Source organism: Glycine max, chromosome 1 (genome assembly GCF_000004515.6).
Source record: "Glycine max cultivar Williams 82 chromosome 1, Glycine_max_v4.0, whole genome shotgun sequence".
Lineage (NCBI taxonomy): Eukaryota > Viridiplantae > Streptophyta > Magnoliopsida > Fabales > Fabaceae > Glycine > Glycine max.
In genome coordinates, this window is record NC_016088.4 from 55,832,171 (window position 1) to 55,854,209 (window position 22,039).

At 31.0% G+C, this 22,039-nt stretch overlaps 2 protein-coding genes and 2 non-coding genes across 13 annotated transcripts; 3 read left to right on the forward strand and 1 right to left on the reverse strand.

Moving 5' to 3' along the window:
- Nucleotides 1-4,684: 4,684 nt before the first annotated feature.
- On the reverse strand, nucleotides 4,685-4,885 carry MIR1529 (microRNA MIR1529). The gene has a single exon (NR_048638.1). It is a non-coding gene; the product is annotated as a microRNA MIR1529 (primary transcript).
- On the forward strand, nucleotides 4,806-4,956 carry MIR5031 (microRNA MIR5031). The gene has a single exon (NR_048812.1). It is a non-coding gene; the product is annotated as a microRNA MIR5031 (primary transcript).
- A 2,959-nt stretch (nucleotides 4,957-7,915) lies between these two features.
- Nucleotides 7,916-14,461, forward strand: LOC100813707 (probable serine/threonine-protein kinase drkD). 9 transcript variants are annotated; one of them, XM_041017178.1, is made up of 16 exons: nucleotides 8,442-8,545; nucleotides 8,899-9,075; nucleotides 9,607-10,021; nucleotides 10,148-10,249; nucleotides 10,343-10,447; nucleotides 10,859-11,435; nucleotides 12,048-12,088; nucleotides 12,163-12,231; nucleotides 12,312-12,412; nucleotides 12,656-12,734; nucleotides 12,837-12,935; nucleotides 13,006-13,074; nucleotides 13,220-13,269; nucleotides 13,663-13,744; nucleotides 13,982-14,076; nucleotides 14,169-14,461. In XM_041017178.1, exons 3-16 carry the CDS (start codon nucleotides 9,788-9,790, stop codon nucleotides 14,269-14,271), a joined length of 1,806 nt encoding a protein of 601 aa, XP_040873112.1. In that variant the 5' UTR covers nucleotides 8,442-8,545; nucleotides 8,899-9,075; nucleotides 9,607-9,787; the 3' UTR covers nucleotides 14,272-14,461. The 9 variants fall into 9 exon arrangements, 3 of the variants coding, with proteins under 3 accessions (XP_025984769.1, XP_006573761.1, XP_040873112.1); XM_006573698.4 differs by lacking the exon at nucleotides 8,899-9,075 and having other exon boundaries at nucleotides 7,917-8,545; XR_005892305.1 differs by lacking the exons at nucleotides 8,899-9,075; nucleotides 14,169-14,461 and having other exon boundaries at nucleotides 7,916-8,545; nucleotides 13,006-13,133; nucleotides 13,982-14,041.
- Nucleotides 14,462-18,271: 3,810 nt separating this feature from the next.
- IQD3 (protein IQ-DOMAIN 3) lies at nucleotides 18,272-21,862 on the forward strand. Of its 2 annotated transcripts, none has more exons than XM_006573701.4 (4): nucleotides 18,272-18,903; nucleotides 20,247-20,432; nucleotides 20,759-20,842; nucleotides 20,945-21,862. In XM_006573701.4, the coding sequence occupies exons 1-4, from the start codon at nucleotides 18,676-18,678 to the stop codon at nucleotides 21,608-21,610; spliced, it is 1,164 nt and encodes a 387-aa protein (XP_006573764.1). In that variant the 5' UTR covers nucleotides 18,272-18,675; the 3' UTR covers nucleotides 21,611-21,862. The 2 variants fall into 2 exon arrangements, with proteins under 2 accessions (XP_006573764.1, XP_003516692.1); XM_003516644.5 differs by having other exon boundaries at nucleotides 18,295-18,903; nucleotides 20,918-21,862.
- The last annotated feature ends 177 nt before the right edge of the window (nucleotides 21,863-22,039 follow it).

A 22,039-nucleotide genomic window follows, 5' to 3' on the forward strand; every position in this document is an offset into this window, starting at 1 on the left:
ACCATTTAAAGCACTTTTTTTAATATTTAAAATGTTATCTAAAGCACTTTAATAACCAAAAATAAAATAAATATATTTTGTAAGTATTAAATTATAAGGATTAAAAATATATTTAAATCAATTAATTGACATAATTTTATATAAAATGATTAAATTAATGGGATTGAAAATTTTTATTTTAAAATCTATTAAATTTAATAATTATTATTTATATTTAATGATATATATATATATATATATATATATAAATTCTTATTAAAAGTCATTCATTGAATATATTAATTTGTTAAATATGCACTATTATATTATATAGTATGTAATATTTAATATATACATGCATTTCAATGTGTTATGAAATAAAAAATATATTTCCCCATAAAAATAAAATATTCATGCATTTCAGTAACAAATATCTTTATATATAGATTCTTATAAAACAAATTAGCATATATATTTAATAAATAAATATTAATTACATTCATTAAATTTAATAAGTATATTATATTTCATAAATATTATATTTAATAATATTATTAATGTTAAGTATATATATTTTATAACATGAAATTGGTACAAAGTATTTATTGTCAAAAATCATGACTAATTCATATCTAAAGTGCATACAATGTGAGATATTTCTCTCTAACATAATTTATTTTATATTTAAAATTAGGATTTGAATTATATATCATTTAGTTAAGGGACATAAATTATTGTTACTTATCCTAATTAGTGTTATTTAATATTGTGGAGGGTCATTTCAATGTGCAATCATTTTTCTCACATATAAATATTATTTAGCTGATTTAATTATTTTTTACTTTTGCGGTGTATAATCATTTTTCTATAAAAAAAAAAACTAGCAAAAACATCAGTGTTATCTTGATTGACTGTGTATCTGCATTTCTATTGCACTAAAATTAATATTTAAAATTTTTGTTATTATAAAATATTGTTTATATTAATTTTAGTTTAGCTGTTTTCTAAAAACATGTTTATTCGTATGAATTTTTTCGTTATCCCTATGTGTATTTAAGACAATACGGTATGATGAAAACTAATCATGTCAAAATTTTAAAATTAACGAGCCTTGTTATTTGGTATGGAACTGATCACACACAAATTGAATTGAAATAGGAAATGAACGGTGGTTATTTTAATATATATATATATATATATATATATATATATATATATATATATATATATATTAATATGATTAAAATATTTGAAAACATGTAAAACGTGATTTGACAGAAATAATTGTGGCGTGATCTTACGGTGAAAGTGCATTTGTAATAAATAGCATTTTTCTAAATTAATATTATAACTATGTTGTCTATTTATTTTTACTTTATTATTTTATTGTTTGCTAGTCAATGAAAATATTAATTGAAATAGATGAAGAAATACATTAGGTTGAGTAATGATGATTTGTTGCATTTTTCGTGTAGTTTAAATTATTAGTTAATCAACCTCTCATATAAGCATACCTTGTAAGCGTAGATTCAGCTAAGTGATTAATTTAAGTTAGAAGTAAGAAATTGCAAAGTTTTTCATGCTGCTCTTACTTTAAATTTTCTCTAATGCGTGCCCACCATTTCGACTTAGGTGAAAAAGGAGAAAAGAACAAAAGTTTTAAGGTTTAACATGACTTAAAAAAGTCTATAAAAAAACATATATAGTTTAAAAAGTCATATATAGTTTAAAAAGTGGAACAACTACATCGCTTTGTACCAATTAATTTGTTTCTGATTGCAAAAGTGCATCAATTTAGACATTAAATGAAAGGAAGAGTCACTGATTGACATGATTTGATAAAAACTAAACACACAAATCAACCAAATTTAGAAGATCATCTCATGATCACTTCAATTTGAGATCCAGATAGAAAACACTAAATAGAATAGATTATCCAAGCCAGGAAGCCAATATAAAGAACATCTACTAATAAACAATAACATGTTTACAAAAAGAAAACAACACATAGAATGAAGAGGGGGCTCATTTTTTAGGATTTCACAATCTTAACTTCGACAATTTCTTTTGTTTCAACTTTTCACTTTCACTCAGAGAGAAAAAGGTAATACCATTCTTGTTAATCCTCGGATTATGTCCTTTGATAATATTGACAAAAGGTATATATTTATCCAATATCACTCTGATTCACTCATTTTATCTCTAGTTGTTTCTAGGAAGTTCTCTGACAGCAAGAAGTCATGAACAACAGGTAATTTAGTTCAATCACTATTGCACGATTTGAAGTAATATATGCTAAGGAGGGAATATTTTACTTGTTGGCTTGCGGGGAAAGTGTTATGGTGGGTATTATTCTCAGATTCGATCGGTGACTTTATTTTTAAGGATATTTATGAAGGTTGGGTCAGCAGAACAAGGATTCTTTGGCGAGAAAACTCAGAATTTATTTTCCTTCAGGTGAAAAAATTGTTACTTTAATTTTCATATCAGATAGACTTTTTGTTGAGATGTTGGTTATTATATATTTACATGGCTTGCATGTTAATATGTAGTAACCTCAGATATATGTATATTTGCAGGATCCAAATCATTCTTGTGTATATAGGGTTGGATATTTTGCTGACCCAACAAAATTTAGGATCTTATATATATATTTTGCTAATTAAAAAAAAAATAGTTCAATCAATGAATGTACTGTGTCAAAAAAACACACATTCAATGAGTACATTACCACATTAAAAGTACTCAAGTAAATGACAAAACATTGATCTTAAATCATGTTCTTGTTCATGATATGCCTTTAGTTTTATCACATTTCACATATGCATAGCAGTAGGAATAACATATGTAAGTGTAATCATCCCCAAGTGCTAACTACCATTCTTACATGTGTAAATAATCTCCCATAATCCCTTATTCTTACAAATTAAAAAAATTCAACCAAGATGCATAAATTTGTTATTATCGTAGTATAAAATTTGTTATGTTTTTTTTTCACTTGGACACATAATGGTAATGACCTTTTTTCCGTAAATAATTTTACAGTTGTAGCGAAGATCTTTGGGTCTGGGAACCCACCATCCTGAAAACATACAAAAACAAATGGATTTTGCCAAGTGATTCAGCAAAGTAATTTAATTAAGAATATAAACACAGTTAATATTGACTATGCAGAAGGTTATTTTTATTGTAACCATTTGAGAAAAATGCCAAAATAAAATAAAAATTATAATTATTAACATTTTTTAAATAAAATAATCACTATACCTACTATTTTATTTTAAAAGAAAATGAATATGAATATAACTGCCCAATCCCAATTTTTGTTGCCCACAAATTACAAATTTAAGGATGCAATGCATAAGACAAAAGCAATCAACATGTTACCTCGTCCATAGAAGTCAAAGAGGCAGCAAACCAAATTGATGAAATCCAAACAACCAAGATAGTTATAAATTAACATGCAAGATACGAAAAATTGAGAGAAGAATCAATTAATTGTCAAAGTCAAAAGTCACAGATAAATAATTTGTAAGTTACATGGTTTATAATTCCAAAATAATTTGTAAATTAAGTCCTTGTAACAGTTGGGCCGGGCGAGATAGAAATTTCTAAAATGGACTTAAGAACGTGGTCGCATTGCGTTGAAGTCACAAACAGTGAAATGAAAATGGGTGTTGCTAGGTGTATCCAGCATTATTGCTGATGCACCCAGCATTTTCTAAAAATACCAAAACTGTCCCTACATTTTTTCCGCATTTGTGATGAGTGTGCATGAAGATGGTACGAATCAAGTTGATCCATAAGGTTGATATGGATCAAGTTGATTCGTATGTTGATATTAAGCATACAGATCAAGTTGATCCATAAGCCTTTTACGGATTAACTTAAAAAGCTTATAGATCAAGGATATTTTTGTCATTTTATCTTTAAGTGTTGGGTGCACCAACAAATGCTGGGTGCACCTAGCAACACCCAATGAAAATAAAGGTTAAAAAAATAATTGGAAGAGAGTTAAACTTAAACCTGAGATTGAAAGTGAGTATGTGGTACTGTGATGCGCACGAAGTCTGGAGAAAGCCCATCCATCGTGGCGGTTAGAGAGAAAAAAAAAAAGAGTTGGAGCATGCAGTTACTTAGTAGAAAACGGGATAAACAATTTAGCACAATTATTCTTGGTGGCCTCGTGCAGTTACTCTTTCGCGGTTGAAGGGTAAAATGTAAGAATAAAATGTAATATTCATTCATAATATTATTGAAAAACGTATCGATATTGAAGGGTAAAACAGGAAAAAAGATGTGTACACCAAATAACAGTATTTCTATTATATATTGTTATAGATTTATTTGTTAGATTAAAAAAAAACAACACGTTGAGAAATATAATGGATTTGAAGGGTTGTCATTTTATATTTTTATTGATTATATTTATGTTCTTATATATATAACCCATTTCATTCTTATGTGTCACATTAAGGTTGGTGATTCTCTAGAAAAATGCATAAGCGGTCCCCGCATAATGATCCTTATATTTTATGCGCTCAGAACAAAGTAACATACGGAAAAAAATTGTAAATTTGATTTCTCTTGTTTGTGATAAAATTGTAAATTTGTTCTTCCGATATAATTCTATTATAATTCCATTATTTTATGAATTTAATTTTTCAATTTTTTATAATTTCATTAGTTTAATCTTTAATATCAAAATTGAACGTTAACGATTAATTGTTTCCTTTAATCGTTAAGTGTCGTACTTTTATTAAATGTTGATTATCACGCATCCTAATTTTATTGGAAGTTAACGTTAATTAGGTACATAAAATTAATGTTTAATAAAATCGTGACATGTAACGATAAACGTTTAATAAAATAGTGAAGGTAGACAATTAATGATTAACATCTAATTTCTAGATTGGGGATAACAGGATTATAAAAAATTGGGGATTAAATTCGTAAATTAAAATAAATAGAGGATCAAATTTATAATTTTGCCAATAATATATAAGAATCTCTTATATATAGCTATTTTAAAATATAAACTTATATTCTATTAAAAAATTTAATAGTTATATATTAATAGTGTAAAATCATTTTAATCGATAATTTAATTATAAATCATTATTTTAATTACTTTAAGATAATTATTTTAAAAATTAATAAATTTACCATACATGATACAATGATTATGTAAAAAAAAATTATACTAACATAAGTTATTCTCTCATGAAAAAAAAAATCATACTTTCTAATTTTCATTTAATTGATCTAAATTTTCACAAGAGTCTGGTTCTTTAAAAATAAATTTATCAATAATTAATTGTTGTAATTTTATTAACTATTCTACTCTGCTTTCAGATAAATATTTTTTAGGCGGCATCTTATATTATATACAAATAATAAAGGAAATATTTTGATTTGATGTCTATATTTTATTAGGCAATTTTATCAATCATTAAATCACTTCTTAAACTTTCAACTTTTTTTTCTAACCTACAATAATCTCTCACAACTTCTGTATTGTTAGTTTTTTTATTCTATCAATTCTTTTATTAATCATATTTAACTTTTATTTTTTTAATTTAACAAATTTAGATAAACACAATGCAGAATGTCTCTATTCCTCTAGTAAAAATAAATTACATTATCGATTAATGAAAAAAAGAACAATTGCACCTGAGAATACGAAGTTCACTATTCGCCCATACGTTTACAGTTTGCTAATTCCAAAAAAAGCTAATTTTGCAAATGAGACAAACTTGCCTACATTATACAAGAGATTGACAATTTAAATTTCGATACATGCCAACAAACATTGTTTCTGTCTATGATTATTCTTCTTATAATCTTTTTTGTTTTTTTACTCATCTTTGTTATTATTGACATTGTTTTTTAGGCTCTAGTGCATGGACGAATGAATATTGTGGGTTGGCCCCCTGAATTTTTCTATTTTTTTCTTGTATAAGTGAATTTAATATTATAGTAATTACTTTTATTTTATAGGATTTGATTTTGGAGAGAATAATAGTAATATTTAAGTATTATATAGCTTTTCATGATTTTGAATTTTTGATCAAATACTTTATTATCTTTTTATAGTTGTCATTGTAAAGATAATGATTTTTTTTTAAGATAAGTATTTCATTTCCTTTTATTGGAAAGATAATTGATTTTTTTTTCTCTTTTAAAAAAAATATTGGAATATTAATTATTTTTTATTTTTAATAATTTTATCTTTTATAATTTTTTGTTATTATTTTAAAGATAATAAATGATTGCATTTACAATCAAATTGATTTTATTAGTATTTTATTTTACTGGTAAAAAATTAAAAGTTGTTTATTAATCTTTAACAAGCTTATGAACACTAATATAAAAAATAGACAACATGAGTTTTGAAACACGTAAATTAATATTTTTCTTTTTCTATCATCTTTTATCTGTATATTCATTGTATTTCTCCTCTTTATCTTTTTTTTAGGCATTGTATGCGAGTCTCTAACATGTTTCACTTGAGTGCAAAGATTTAAACACGTTGATTGAATAATTCAAGAAACCAAATATAATTTAGTTAAGACAATTTACATATACATTCTTAGTTAAAATCATTTTTAATGTGTTGACATAATGCTTGTTTTTTTATGTCAAAATTAACAATGCTTGTTATAATTTTTGTTACATGCAAAAGATATTTTTGATAAATTATTTATGCAATTAATATTTTAAAATATATAACTATTAATCTTTTATATGAAAATTAATACAATATTTATTAAAATATCTATGTAGACTAAAACAATATTTATTAACTAAATTTTATATTCGATTTCCCCTATCCGACGAATCTGGCTCCATCCCCGCTCTAGTGTGGTTATATAGTTTTGGCCTTTGAGTGCTAGATTTTGTTCTCTCAACACCAACCATTATTTTCTTTCTTACTTGTTAACAATTTGAGAGTAAATTCTTCTTCAATTATTGTTAACTATTAGCATTTTAAAAGATAATAATGTAACAATTTATTTTAGTTCAATAATTTTTTATAACAAATTATAGAATATTTTTGTTTAAATTTACTATTAATCTCTCTCTCTCTCTCTCTCTCTCTCTCTCTCTCTCTCTCTCTCTCTCTCTCTCTCTCTCTCTCTCTCTATCTATATATATATATATATATATATATATATATATATATATTAAATTTTATTATAAAATAATAGTTATTAGTGACATGTTAGTAATAGTCAATTATAGTTATTAAATGTGAAACTCAACTTAAATTTGTAATTTTAAGTCTTACAAAAATAGGATGTACTGTTATTGATTTTTTTTTAAAAAAATACATAGTTATAAATATTTATATAATAAAATTTAAAACTTATAGATTTATTAAGTAAATTTTAATTTTTAAAATTAACTCTTTAGTCTTTTAATCTTAGATTCGACTATGTTACAAAGGTGTGTGACCTACACTAATTATTAAAAAAATTTCTTCAAATTCTTGCTACAATAATTTCACCAAATAATGATTAAAAGAAGAAAGGAAATATTAAAAAAAATTAAAACGAAACAAAGAAAAAGTGAAATTAGAATAACAAATTATATTTTTTGCCAAAATTAAAAACTAAAAGTTGTGATGACGTCAACTCCAACTTGCAAGTTGATGGAAAACACTATTTTTTTGGACTAATGAAAGTACGGTGGGCCCACCTTAATTATGAACCTTTATAGGTGAATTACTAATATTTATTATACTTATAGAATAATATTCATAAACTATTTCAGAAGGACATGTTTGAATTGTTTTAGTAGTATTTTTCTTCTCCGAAAGAAAAAAAAAATACAGTTCCCATTTATTTAATTTTTAAATAAAAATTGTGATTCTTTTAAGAGGGTCCCAGGTCCCTCTACCTAGAGGGAACATAAGCAAAAGCAAGGGAGCAATAGCATTCTCAACTTTCTGATCAGCGAATCCCGTATGGTGCGAGTAGTAGTAGTATTATTTTTTTGGAGAGACGCAATTGGTGGTATCTTCCGGCAATCCAATAGCTGTGCGCACCGGATAGCTTCCGCTGCCGACCACCGACACGTGGCCAATAGCCTTTAGCCCCAACCTCGCACGCTGTCACAGTTCAAAAACAATAAAATAACCAATAAACAAATGGAGGCCAAGTGAGGAACCCGCTAATAAACTATTAAGTAGTAACTGTTACTATATGCCTATGCGCATTGCGCACCTCACCTCCAGAACTCCGGCGACTTCAATGAGCAGCGGCGAGGAAAGAGAAACTGCGGCCTTCCGTGCTCTCGCGGATCGCTGCCGGAGCCTCGAGGAGAAGCAGACCAAGCTCAGGGAGGAGTTCGATGAGCTGTTGCAGAAGAACAACCTCACAGTCAGGGACGATAACGATCACGTTAGCGGTAACGGTAACAATAACGAGGTCATTGCTGATTCAACAACCGACGGTTTTCTTTCCGGTTTCATCTTCTCCGGAAATCCCTACGCAACCGTGTTGAAATGCATGGGCCACGCCGTTCACGTTCTTAGAGTTCCCTCCTCCGAGATCGTATACTGGTACAATAATAATACATCAGATGCTGCATTTTTTTTTCTTTGAATCGTTTTTTCTTTGTGGCAAATTATTTATTCTCTGAGAATATTCACGGTGCTATAGTTTTTAATGAAACAGTTGAACGCTGTAGAGAGGGAGAGGGGAATAGGATGCATGAGAAGCTAGTTTCGAGTTTGTTTAGACCTGCGCACGGTGTCGTTTAGAGTGTTATATTTAGGGGAATTGAATGAGTTAATTCGGTGAACAATGTTTATTTGACTAAACATGTTTTGAATGATTCGTGGTAAAAGTATTCCCAATTCGACCATTTCGCAACATAGGCTTATGGGGATTACTGTACTGAATCATTTTACAGGATATATTTAAACATTTCAAGTTGAGAATGGTGGGGAACTGGAATTAGAAGAAGCATTCCTTGCCAAAAAGACAGTGTTCGACTTTTTGGTCCTCAGTTGAAATTGGGCATTCTATTGGGAGTTCACATTGACAAAGGAAAAGAGACATCGTGTTGCATTTTCTTCAATTGTTAGTGGTAGGCATGCTTAGTTTAACAAGTGTTAATTGGGTCTAACAAATGTGGATCACTCTAACACTCTGTTTCATGAAGTTATCATGCCCGTAAACATGGATCTATGTATTTGGAAGGAAAACGAAAATCTGCGCAGAAGTGATAGAAGCTGATTTTTTAGAGCAACTTATTCTATCTGTTGTGTAATTAAAATCATGAACAACCTATAGTCTGTGTAAAAAATAATCAATCTAAATTATTCTCAATAAAGCACAAGCTCACCTCCATTTGATCAAAGAAGCTTTGGCATCATTCATTAGATAAATAAGCATTGCATATGAAACTTTAAGCTGGTAGGAGAGGGAAGAAATTTGGCTTTTAAATCAGCATAAGACTTGTATGTGCCCTGCACTTTTTAATTCACCAGCAATCGAGTCCAATCTCAGTTACGATTCCACATTTTTTTATTCTTCAATTTTCAATAATTACCTCTGCAAATTATTGTTCTTTGTTTTTCAGATTGCTTTTGAGCCAAACCTAAAATTTCCATTTCAGGAATCACTCAGCAGAAACTCTGTATGGATGGAAGGACTACGAAATCATTGGCCAAAGAGTAGCTAAAGTCCTAATTGCTGAAGAAAATTATGCATCTCTTCAAAAAATTCTGGAAGGGTTGGTCACAGGCGTACCATGGTCTGGGCAGTTTCCTTTCAAGAAGAGGTCTGGTGAAGTATTTATGGCAATGGTAACAAAAACTCCTCTTTATGAGGATGGTGAGCTTGTTGGTGTTATAGCTGTTTCAAGTGACGCAGCTATATTAAACACTACAAATTCAGAAAATCAAAGAACTTACCAATCTGGTAACAATGGCCAACCTGGAGTACAGAGGTTAAACTTAAAAAGAATTCAGTGGCCTCCACGACCAATGATTGCATCGATGCCACAGATTGCTTCAAGTGTTTCCGATCTGGTTCTCATTTGTGTCATCACTACTGTTTTTTACAATATCTCATTTCTTTTTGTTCTTTTTGATTTGGGTTTCATTTTCTCATTTGCTTAAATTAAATTATGGAGCCAGATTTTTTTCCATCTACAGGCATCCAAGCTCCTCCCGGTGCTGAATACTACTGATGACACAGTTTCCCAGAATACTTCAACAGATGCAAATGATGAAAAACTAGAGAAGCGTGGCATATATGTATGTCTCTGTTCAGCTTGAAGATGTAGTATCTGAGTAGGTATTTCAGTATGAGAATATTTCAAGTTTTTGTCCCCTAATTTTGAATTTCAGGAAACAAAACCTCATTCCAGACATCACCATAAAGAAAACACAACTGTCACTGAGGCCTCTGAGAAGGATGAGTCTACTACAGAATTTGGTCAACCTTCTAATATTGTAAATAAATCTCCTATTTTTCCTTTTATTAGTTACTCTAATTGCTTAGTTCGTGTTATAAATCTATACGAAGAACGCAGAAATTTAGTTAGACACATGTCTGTATTCATTTTGGTTTGTATTAATATAGTGATACTTCATCTGAAATCATAAATTGGGAGGTTGAACCTTTCTGGGGAACTTCTGAAGCTTAGGTACCAAACTAATGCAATCCTCTTGTTTATGTTGCCATTTAAATGTATGCTAGCAGAAATTGAGCATATACTGGAGGTCCTTATGAATTTGTGAATTCTGCTTTGGTTTGGCCTCTAGTACATGATATTTTTTAAAAATTTGCGTGTTTATGAACCTTCTGTGTAAATTTTTATCCAGTTAAGATTGATGATAATCTGTATTATTAAATCACTTCAGGCAGCCAGAGTCCTTGCCAAGCTTCAAATTGGGGCACATGCAAAATGTGGGAAGGATAATGGAAATATCAAAAATAATTGTACAGCTGATAATTCAGGAAGCAATAGAGTGAATAATGAAAATGATTTGCTTGGAGATTTATTGTCATTAAATCGACACCAGGACGTTGCTAATGGAGCAGATAAAGAAGAAAATCTTCATAAATGTAATTCTTTATTTGCAATGAAGAGAGCAGATACAAAAGTTTGTGCATGTAGAGCTTCCAATGTTGTCAAAGATAGTTCTGGTAAACCTTTCTCAGGGGAGTGGTGTGAATGCTTTGGTTCTCCCATTCCCCATGACCCGTTGTTAAGATTACGCTGTCAATTTGATCAGAAGAAATTGGAGCCAGAGGCTATGAATATGGCAACAGGAGATGAAGTGCAAAAGCAGCAAGAAGGGTTGCAATTGCCAAGTTCGAGGGAGAGTATAGGCAGCCATGAAAGTTCATCAAGCAAAGGAGATAATGAGTCAAACTCTGTTTCAAAGTGTGAAATCCATTGGGAACATCTTCAATTAAGAGAAGAGATCGGACAAGGTAATTATTTCTATTGCAATGTTATCAATGATGGATGGCAGAAGGCCAAAATTCTGCCATATAAACATGCCATTGTGGCCTTTGGCGCTGCCATAGTGGGCATCCCTTCACAAATTGTCAATGGAGGATGGGTCAAAAAATACCATGTTATAGCGTTATGGAGGCGCTATAATGGTTATTTAACAACATTGTTCTGTTGTGCATTTTATAATTCCTCTATGTTGAGGAGTTTAAATGCTAAAAATGCTTTTATTTGTAAGTATGCTGGGCTTAAGTTCAGCAAATAAAGATATATGAAGCAGTCTTGGAATAATGTCTTACATTAAATATTGCTCCCCGCCCCCTCTTAATGGCCTAGAATCCTTTATGCCACATGTAAGCTTTTGAAGGAAAATGCAGTGTCTAGTGGGTGAGATGAATTGTGATAAACAAGTCGTGGAAAATATTTTCCTCTAGATCTCAAGTTAGGACACAAAAATTCTAATGGATGTCTTTTAAAATAATTAGGCTTATCTGCCTGCATCTTTCTTATGGTAGAACTTGAAATGTTTCTGAATATTCTTATTTCAACTAACGATTACTGACATAATTATGTTCTACTCTATCTTGCAGGTTCTTGTGCTGTTGTTTATCATGGAATTTGGAATGGATCGGTATAAATTTTATTCTTCTATTTTATTAATAGTATTGACTAGCCATCTGCCCTAAAACTTATTTTCTTTTTCAGGATGTTGCAGTCAAGGTTTACTTCGGGAATGAATACACAGAGGAGACTTTACAAGACTACAGAAAAGAGGTCTCTCTCTCTCTCTCTCTCTCTCTGTTGCTTTGGACAGAAAGCAGCTAATTCCTGAATCCTTTGTGTGTATACTTCAGATTGATATAATGAAGAGATTGAGACACCCTAATGTATTGCTTTTCATGGGAGCAGTATATTCACAGGAAAGACTTGCCATTGTGACAGAGTTATTACCTAGGTAAGATTTTCAACATCTTCATCTTAGAGCTTGTCATATTAACCGTTAAATGAGTTGCACTTAGTTTAGAAGCACATAAAATATCAAGATTGATTATCCATTGTATTTTTGTGTCATTAGATAATAGATCTGTTTGTTAGTGAATATGAACCTCTCAACCACTGTGGACAAAATCCCCATTTATTTTTCTTTTGTACGGAAATTATGGGAACCATTTTAAATTGATTTTATTTTGCACGGTAGGGGAAGCCTTTTCAAAAATTTGCACAGGAACAATCAGACATTAGACATCAGAAGGCGCCTAAGGATGGCTCTTGATGTTGTGCGTATCCTTTCTCACTTCACATATATGTTGAGAGCAAGCTGGTGGCTTACTGAAATTTCATTGTTGCAATGTTATAAATCACATTGTTTTTAATTGCAGGCTAGAGGAATGAATTATCTTCATCACAGAAATCCACCAATTGTGCATAGAGACCTGAAGTCTTCTAACCTGCTTGTAGATAAAAACTGGACTGTAAAGGTGATTATTGCTTGAAAATGCATTCAGTAGACCTAGGAAGGTTCAATAATGAGTTTCAGTTTTTTGTCAGGTTGGAGACTTTGGCCTGTCTAGGTTGAAGGATGCAACTTTATTAACTACAAAATCTGGGAGAGGCACCGTAATGACAGCACTCACTTTTTCACTTTTTACATACAAAACATCTGACCTGAACAGCTAGTAACAGTAAACTCTTCAAAATGTTTTAGTTACTGAAGTTTTATTTCTCCCTCTTGCTAACAAGCATATTTGCTGTCAAAATGCAGCCTCAATGGATGGCCCCTGAAGTCCTAAGAAATGAACCTTCAAATGAGAAGTAATTCCTTGGAGCTGTGACTTAACAGATTGCATTCAGGCTGGAATTTTCTGAAACTTTCTGAAAAATGGAAGATATTCTAAAACTGAATTTTTCCAGAAAAAATTTCAAATTGTCATTTTCCATAACTATTTGCTATCTTGTCCTGATGGTCTTGAGGAATTGTTCAATCAGCTTTAAATGTCCTTTTAAGTTTTATAATCTTTGATGAGAAACTTCTAAATAGAGCTGCATTTCTAAATGAGTTTTTTCAATCATTGTCCTACCTTGTCCAGTTTCAAAGTATCACGAGTTTGGAAGTTATTCTGTACTTACAAGTAGTGCCTATATCATATTAAATTGGTAATGCAATTCCTTCTGAAATAATGATTTTTCTTTCATTTTCTAAAACAGGTCTGATGTGTACAGTTTTGGTGTCATCCTCTGGGAACTAATGACTCAATCTATTCCATGGAAAAATTTGAATTCCTTACAGGTCTCTCTCTCACATTCACACACATCTGCCCACATCACTCTGATTAACCAATTACCGAACATTAAAATTTACCTACGAATTGTGATTAAAATAGTTAACTATATGTAGTTTGTTAGTAAATATGTTTAACAATTGATTAATTAAAGTAATGTGTGTAAGCAACATTATTCACCTTAAGCGTAGAGACATCTGAGCTCCTTAGGCCTTTTGTTATAACCATTGTATTTCACTTGAAAGGTTGTTGGAGTCGTAGGCTTTATGGATAGACGACTAGACCTTCCAGAGGGGCTTGATCCCCATGTTGCATCAATCATCGATGACTGCTGGCGAAGGTTCTTCTACAAATACACACACTTAAGTTTTAATATGATAGAGATTGCCCTCTAAGTTCTAACTCAATTTTACTTGTGTTAAATGTGAGCAGTGATCCAGAGCAACGCCCATCATTTGAGGAGCTGATACAGAGAACGTTGTTCCTTGTCAACAGAGTAACAGCAGTGTCAATTAGGAGAATTTCAGAATCCTGAGCTTGTTATGGTTTTGGGTTTTGCTTTCTCAAAATATATTAGTTAAAAACATATTATGAGAAGTACAAGCAACAAATTGAGTGGCAAACCGCAAAACATTCTTCCTTCCATGACGTGCTCCTTTTGTGAGGAATGGCTATTGAATATTGAATAGAAGGCAGAACAAACTTCATTTTTTGGGCGAGCATTCGAATTGAATCCATCTTCGTCGTTGGGTTTGGCTCTATATCCTTCGTATATTAGGCCTTTTAAACTGATATCCCACGTAATGACCAAAAAAAAAAACTGAATCTCACTTTTAGTGTTTTCACTTTGAGGGGTAAAAAAAGAACACCCCCCTTCAACAAAAATCAACCGATATTACACGTGTATTTATAATAAATTACCAAATTGTTGAAATTTATTTTCTTAGTTATCTAATGAGCAATTATATATAAACTGTTTTTTATTTTAAACATTGTACCAATACCTATAATTTTCTTCTTATATAATATCACCTATTATACCTTTATCTCCCATTACCAAAAAAAAAAATCACCTATCATGTTTATATTTCTTTCTTTTCGTTGTCTTTCTTTTCCTAATGGTTTGTACACTGAAAAAAAAAAAGGAAGGGTGGAGGAGAAATAGGACAGAATTTGGGAGCTTCTCCAACTTGATTTGTAGAAATAGACGGGGGAGAAAAAAAAAATGTGAATCTTACACTTTTTACTTTTCTTACACAAAGGGCTAGATTTTCAATAGTATCAAGTTTTGCGCTCAAAATTGTCTATTATTTGTTCACAATCAATTGTAAATGTATATAACGAAAAATATCAATCTTCATACAAAAAGTATTATCTTTGTTCTTTCATAAAAAAAAAATAATATCTTTGTTATTACATGTAAGACATATTCACATTTGTTTAAAAAATTGGTTAACTTAATTAGTAATATTAGATTTGTTAATAATTTTGAGAGCTACAGAGGTATTTCTTTTAATATTTTTTAAAATTTAGTTATTCTGAAATTAAAAAATAAATTGTGTGAAGGGTGTAGGAATGAATGATAATAACTGTGATAATCATGGTGGTAATAAAAACATTGACCACAATTGTGGTAGTAGTTAAAATAATAATGATAATTATGATAGTTAATGATAATATTGAATGAGAATAAATGATGATTAAGATTTTTTAAGAAGTGATGATAAAGATTTTTTAGAAATTTAGTTTTTGTGTGATGAAACTTTTAAAATTTTAAAGTATTTTTTAATTCAAAACATTTATTTTGGTCCCAACGATAATTATTGAATGCTTTCACTTTTCACAATTAGATATTCCCTTGTGTAATTCAAATTCGATTTGCTTATTTAATGAGTTTAATTTTTAATTCAAATTAAATTACAAATCAAACTAATCAATTGAGTCAAAATCATAGTTTTAATTTTTTTAATTTATTGTCAGTTCTACTATATAGTTATTATTTTTATATTTAATCTGAGATTTTAAAATAAATCAAATCAGACCCCAAATATCCCTGCTATATCTAACCAAAAAAGAAAAAATGCACGAAAACAGGGTCTAGTTGTCGGTTTGATTACAAGGGGAGGAAGGAAGTTGACTGCGAATTCCCTGTGTCGCCCGTTGGTCCAAATTTCGAAATCGAGTCTTATTGCTCGTTCTCTTTCCAAGCTACACAAAGCCTGACTAGTGCTAGTAACCTCACACCAATGTCTGCGTGTGACAATCATCTTTGACCATTTCAATTCACAGTGGAATATCACATCATTCCACTTCTAGCATTTTATTTTTCGGATCTGAAAAGTGTCATATTTTAAGATTTAAAAAATACTTATAAATATATTTATAAATTAACTACTAATAATATAAGAGCAAAAATTCAATATATATTCTTTTTATGATATGAATTTATTTCTTATTAATTAAATTGACCTTAATTGATTTCACTTCCCGCATGAGAAAGCATGAAAACCGAAACAAAATTTCGATAGAATAAATAAATATTAGTATATTACACAATTGTGTGTAATTTTTTATATGCAATATAGAGAAGGTGGGTGAGGAAATGGCGAAAAATATTTGGGCAGATTTGAGGTAGTGTGAATCCGGCGGGAGTTGGTCTTGCTGACTTGATCCCTAGTTAATTTCGTCAAATGTCGGCATTGTGATTTGCATGGGAATCATATTCTGTAATAGCCAATGGATAAAGAAACATACACACTTTGTAGTTGGTATTATGAGAAACAAGTTAAGTAAAATTTTAAATAAATATATAAAGATCATATTAATGTTATCTAAGACAAAGATCATAAATAAATAATACTAAAAATTTACATGTAAATTTCGTACATGGGAATGTATTAAGACAAATTTGTAACGAAAAATTCTAAATATGAATAATTCTTAATTTTTTAAAAATGTTTTTTTAAACTTCCTATTTTTTAAAATAAGAAGCAATCAAAATCAATTTTTTATGAACCAACAATTCATTTATGTTAATAATATTAAGTTGGACCTTGTTAAATAAAATCTTAAATTTAAAATAAATAAATATTTCACGTCAACATTATAATCATTCAAAAATTTATTAGTATAATATGTTATCAAGATGTCTTGAATGAGATACTTCTTGAGCTTAATTTAAGTACTCTTGTTATTAATGAAATATTTGCTTAAAAAAGATTTCAAACCAATTTTAATTTATTTTTGTTTTTTAACTAGTACGTGAATTATTATAAACTCTTTTCTACTGAAATTAGATTCCTACAAATAAAAACAAAATCAGTTTCCAATTCAACTAATCAAAACGATTAATCTAATTTTTTTATAACTATAGTATCAGTTTTCTTACTATACAGTAGCAATAATAAAAATTGAACTTAAGAACTCCATTTTTCCCTACCCTACCCTACCACTAGGATTATAGAATCAGTTTTTTTTTTTTAGGGAAATTATAGAATCAGTCAAGAAGGAACTATAAATAAAATATGGAATAATCAAAGGGCCCTCTATGGTGGGGGCTACTACCTACTAACGGGCCCTCTACTTTGATCTGAGAATTGATATACTGTTCGGCAGAGCTTGGTGTGTATCCTGCTCGGATCATATGCCCTCCTCTGGATTCATGTGGTGGCTCATGATTCATGAATACTATTATTCTATTTTCTTACAATTTTTTTTTGTTATTTTATAAAATAAATAAATAAAAACAAATGTATTTAATGTCTTAAAAATATAAAACGTAATTAATACTTGCTATATAGGATTAGTAGTAAGAAAACTCTACATTTACTATACTTAAGAGGTGACTAAAATATGAATTAATAAATATTAATTTATTGGAATAAAACCATTTTATATTTTAACATTATATTTTTAATTTATTCTCTTTTAGATGTTAACAAAGATGTAACGTTAAGTCGTTAACATTATATTTTGAATGCCGTAAAAAACATTAAATATTTAATACTCATCAATAAATTCGTTAAACTTAGTGCATTATACGGGTAGTGAAACAAATTTCCCTGCATTTTAGTACAAAAATAAAAATTATGCAAGGCACTATTTTTAATTGATTCTCTTATTAATATTAACAAAGATGTAGCATTGATATTACATTTCAATACTCATCAATAAATTTCTTAAATCCAGTATGATACATGCGTACCAAAACTAATTCCCCTGAATTTTCCTATATAATTTTATTTCATGCATCATAGTTAAAATCATTTTCTTTTAATTTTGTAATGAGTACTCATAGGAGACATTGATTAACATTTACTAAATTAAAATGAACATATAAAGATGATCTAATGACCGGAGGAGGGTGAAGAAATGAGTACAAGATCACAAGTTGAAATTTCAACTAATATTTATAATAAAATTAACACTTATCATCAAATTTTTTTTCTTTTTTACCAAATTAAAATATACTACTAATTAATAAATTTTTAACATAACTTTAAGCCTCTGTGATTTTGTGACAGGAGAGAGTAGTATTTTATTACCATTTATTCTCCCTTCTTCCTATTTCTCTGTCATTTTTCCTTTATCCAATACACACTCTTCAATAATGTTACTGGCTACACAAATCAATACACTCATAAAAATCAATAATCAATAATATAAACGTTTGTGAAAGAAAGAAAAAAGAAGAAATAATTTAATGCAAACGTATCATTATATATGGTAGTAGTTTGGTTTCACGGTCTGGGTCCAGAATGAGTCCCTGCTATGCTCCCGTGTACAGTTTGCTTACACAAAAAGCCACCTCTGACCTCTCTTTCTTCCTTTCAGTTCAGAAACTCCCCTCCATGACCGTACAATCTAGTATGGTTAGTAATCTACAATGCTTCTTGTCTTAAAGCCAAAGCATTAAGTTAATGTTTTTTCATTAGACCAAATGGGTAAGGCTTCCAAATGGTTTCGCGGCCTTCTCGGTCTCAAAAGACCAGACTCGCCGTCTCCCAAAGAAAAACGCCGCTGGACCTTCGTCAAGTCCTACAGAGAAAAGGACCCCACCCGCATCGTAGCCGCCACCCCCCGCCGCTGCCCTGCCACCACCGCCGGAGGCAATACTCCTGAAGAATGGGCTGCCGTCAAGATTCAAGCTGCCTTTCGAGGCTCTTTGGTTCGTTTTCTTAATATTATCATCCAAAATACATTACTTTAACATAATCAATGGCATGACTTGAGTAGGATGGACTCTAGTTGAAGATTAAAAAATAAGAATAAAAATATCTCTGTTGCAATTTACATACAACGTTAATTTATTACGGTTTCTTTGTCATTTTGTTTAAGTGCTAGTGGTGAAACGAGGTTTAAGGGGAAAAAAAGAAAATGAAAGATCCTGGGAGATTTGTTAACTGGGTCGAAAGCGAAAATAGCAAGTACCATCCCATGTCTTGCAGATTTGGCGTATCTGCGAAACGGTGGTGTGTTTTGTTGCCAACTTGATGAATGATTCCTTCCCTTATCCTTCTTCTACTACTGAGCTCAGTTGTTTGTTTTTTGGCTCTAAACTCGTGGCCTCATACAAAAATATGGTGTTTAGCATTTCCTCTGAATCAACATTAATTACAAAGTGTTCTCTTTCGGTGACAGCTACTAACGCGTGCGTACCCATCGAGGTGCCTTCAGCGTCACCCATCGCTTCCTTTCTTTTCCCTCCGTGTTGCCGTTTTCACAATTAAATGCCATCTTCCTTTTCACTTTTATATATGCACGCACGTACAGCCAGCGAGATTTATAAAGTATTATATAAATTCATTGCCAAGATTAATTTATTTACATAAATAGAAGATCATGTCTGGAGATTTATAATAATTATTTAATTAATCGAGTTAAATCTTTATATTCTCTTAACTGACCCTTGCAATTTATACGTCTATTTTGGTATTTTATTTTTTTGGAATTTTGGGAGAAACTTTTACGAACAACTGGTAACGCTGGTACTTTGACGTAAGGATAGATTCGCAGATTAATTGTGTAGAAGGATTTAACCAGGTGATCTGTGACTCGACTACTTTTTCTCTGGTAAATAAAAGAATCATCCTTGGCTTGTCTCTTTGGTTTTTTTGTGGGGACAGATATACAAATCTAAGGAGCACCGCCACCCTGTAATGTAAGATACCTTTCTTTTGGATGACTTTTTCAGCACATCCTAGTTGGGTTAGTTGACGACACTATTAATGTTTCCATATGTAGACATACTTCAATAATGCTTTTGAATACAGCACAGACACTATTAATACTATTAATTTTCTTATATGGAAAAATTATTAGGTACTTAAGGGATCCTTGGTATCTATGGTTTCCTTAAATTTCAATTTTATATGTATTTAAATATTTTAATTTTAATTTATAATCATCAATGTAGTTCATTACCACTGCCTGCAGACCTGAATTCAAACTTGGAGGAATCCTGATATTAATTATGCATAATTGGTCTCTGATCGGTGTTGAAATTTTTAGGCAAGGAAAGCCCTTCGAGCGTTGAAAGGATTGGTGAAGCTACAGGCATTAGTGAGAGGTCACATTGAGAGGAAGCGCACAGCAGAGTGGCTGCAAAGAGTGCAAGCACTCTTACGTGTACAGGCCCAAATCCGTGCTGGCCGGGCCCAAATTTTGCACTCCCCCTCTTCCACTTCCCACCTCCGTGTAAGCATTCTCAATTGCCTCTTACATTTAGTTTTTCCTCTCTTTTTCTTTCTTCTTCTTCTTTTTTTAAAATTAAAATACAGTTAAGTGATCGAAGAAGAATGCCAACTTTTGTCTTGTTCTAGTTTGGTTGCCTTTAAGAGTGTGTTTGGGTTGTCAACCCAACTTACATTTTCAAAAGCAAGGAAAGGCATACTTTTGGATCCAACTTACGTTAAGGGCCTTGGCACCGATTTTCCAAACATAGTAAATCAGTTACATAATCAATTATATGACATGGCTGAGCATATTTAAAATTTGATCAATGGTGCCTAATTCATTCACAGGGTCCAGCTACACCAGACAAATTTGAAATCCCCATCAGATCCGAGAGCATGAAATATGATCAGTACTCGTCACCACTACTCAAGGTATTTTACCTTCATTTTGTACATGATTAAATTTAGTGAGTGAATTTAAGTATGGAAGCATTCCTATGATTGTAGAGAAACAGCTCTAAATCCCGTGTACAGATCAATGGCGGCAATCAAGAGAGATGCAGGAGTAGATCATCAGATAGTCGCATTGATGAACAACCATGGACTCAACGAAGATCATGGACCAGAGGCTGTAGTATGGATGAAGAGAGAAGTGTGAGGATTCTAGAAATTGATTCTGTAAAACCACACGTGACATCAAAACGTAGAAACCTCTTCTACTCCCCTAGCCAAGCTATGGTTGTTTCGGATCATTACAGTGGGTGTAATTTAACCACCACAAGTCCATCTTCTTATAATAGCCCTCTAAAAATCAACGAGCTTGAGGAGAGTTCATTTTGCGCTGCTGATAATAGTCCTCAAGCTTTATCTTTATCTTCCTCTTCTAAAGATGGTGCCTCCAAAAGAAGCCCTCTTACTCCTACCAGGAGTGATGGCTCAAGAAGCTTCTTAAGTGGTTATTCTGAACCAAACTATCCAAGTTACATGGCTTACACAGAGTCTTCAAAGGCAAAGTTAAGATCTCTGAGTGCTCCAAAGCAGAGGCCACAGTATGAGAGGTGTAGTTCATCAAACAGGTACTCGCTTCATGGATTGGCCACACAAAGGATAGCCGCATTACACGCAAGCTTCACTAACAAAGCTTACCCTGGTTCTGGTCGTTTGGACAAGCTTGGAATGCATGTCCCGTATAAATACTGACCCACGTATATGTTTTGTTTGATTATGGATTTTGAGTGTATTGTTATCTAATCTTGCTATGCTAACCTATTGTACGTACGTATTTAGCTCTAAACCCTTTAATTACTTTCTAAGTTGAAGTTTAGTTTTCTTTTGTATGAATTCTATGATCAGAGATTCAGCTTCAAATGACTTGTTCTAATGTTCTCTCGAGACTTCCTTGAGTGGGTTCTTCCCAACTCCTATAGTATGTAAAAACTCTCTTTTGCTTGACTAGTGAAATCTTTCGTGGGGTTCAGTTCTTCTCCAATGACATATTCACTGGAGGACATTTTAACCATCGAATTATTTAATTTATTTTATGGAAAATGCATGAGATGCATTCAATTCAATGAATACTCATCTTCTGTGACCTATTTTGACTTCAAGTTATCCGAGTGACATGTTACG

Excerpts from the sequence above, each read along its gene's own strand:
- LOC100813707 (XM_006573698.4), top strand. The coding sequence starts at position 8,187 with ATGCCTATGCGCATTGCGCACCTCACCTCCAGAACTCCGGCGACTTCA. Across the intron at positions 11,436-12,047 it reads AAGAGAAGAGATCGGACAAG|GTTCTTGTGCTGTTGTTTAT; the intron begins GTAATTATTTCT and ends TCTATCTTGCAG. Across the intron at positions 12,089-12,162 it reads ATGGAATTTGGAATGGATCG|GATGTTGCAGTCAAGGTTTA; the intron begins GTATAAATTTTA and ends TTTCTTTTTCAG.
- IQD3 (XM_003516644.5), top strand. The coding sequence starts at position 18,676 with ATGGGTAAGGCTTCCAAATGGTTTCGCGGCCTTCTCGGTCTCAAAAGA. Across the intron at positions 18,904-20,246 it reads CTGCCTTTCGAGGCTCTTTG|GCAAGGAAAGCCCTTCGAGC; the intron begins GTTCGTTTTCTT and ends TGAAATTTTTAG. Across the intron at positions 20,433-20,758 it reads CTTCCACTTCCCACCTCCGT|GGTCCAGCTACACCAGACAA; the intron begins GTAAGCATTCTC and ends ATTCATTCACAG.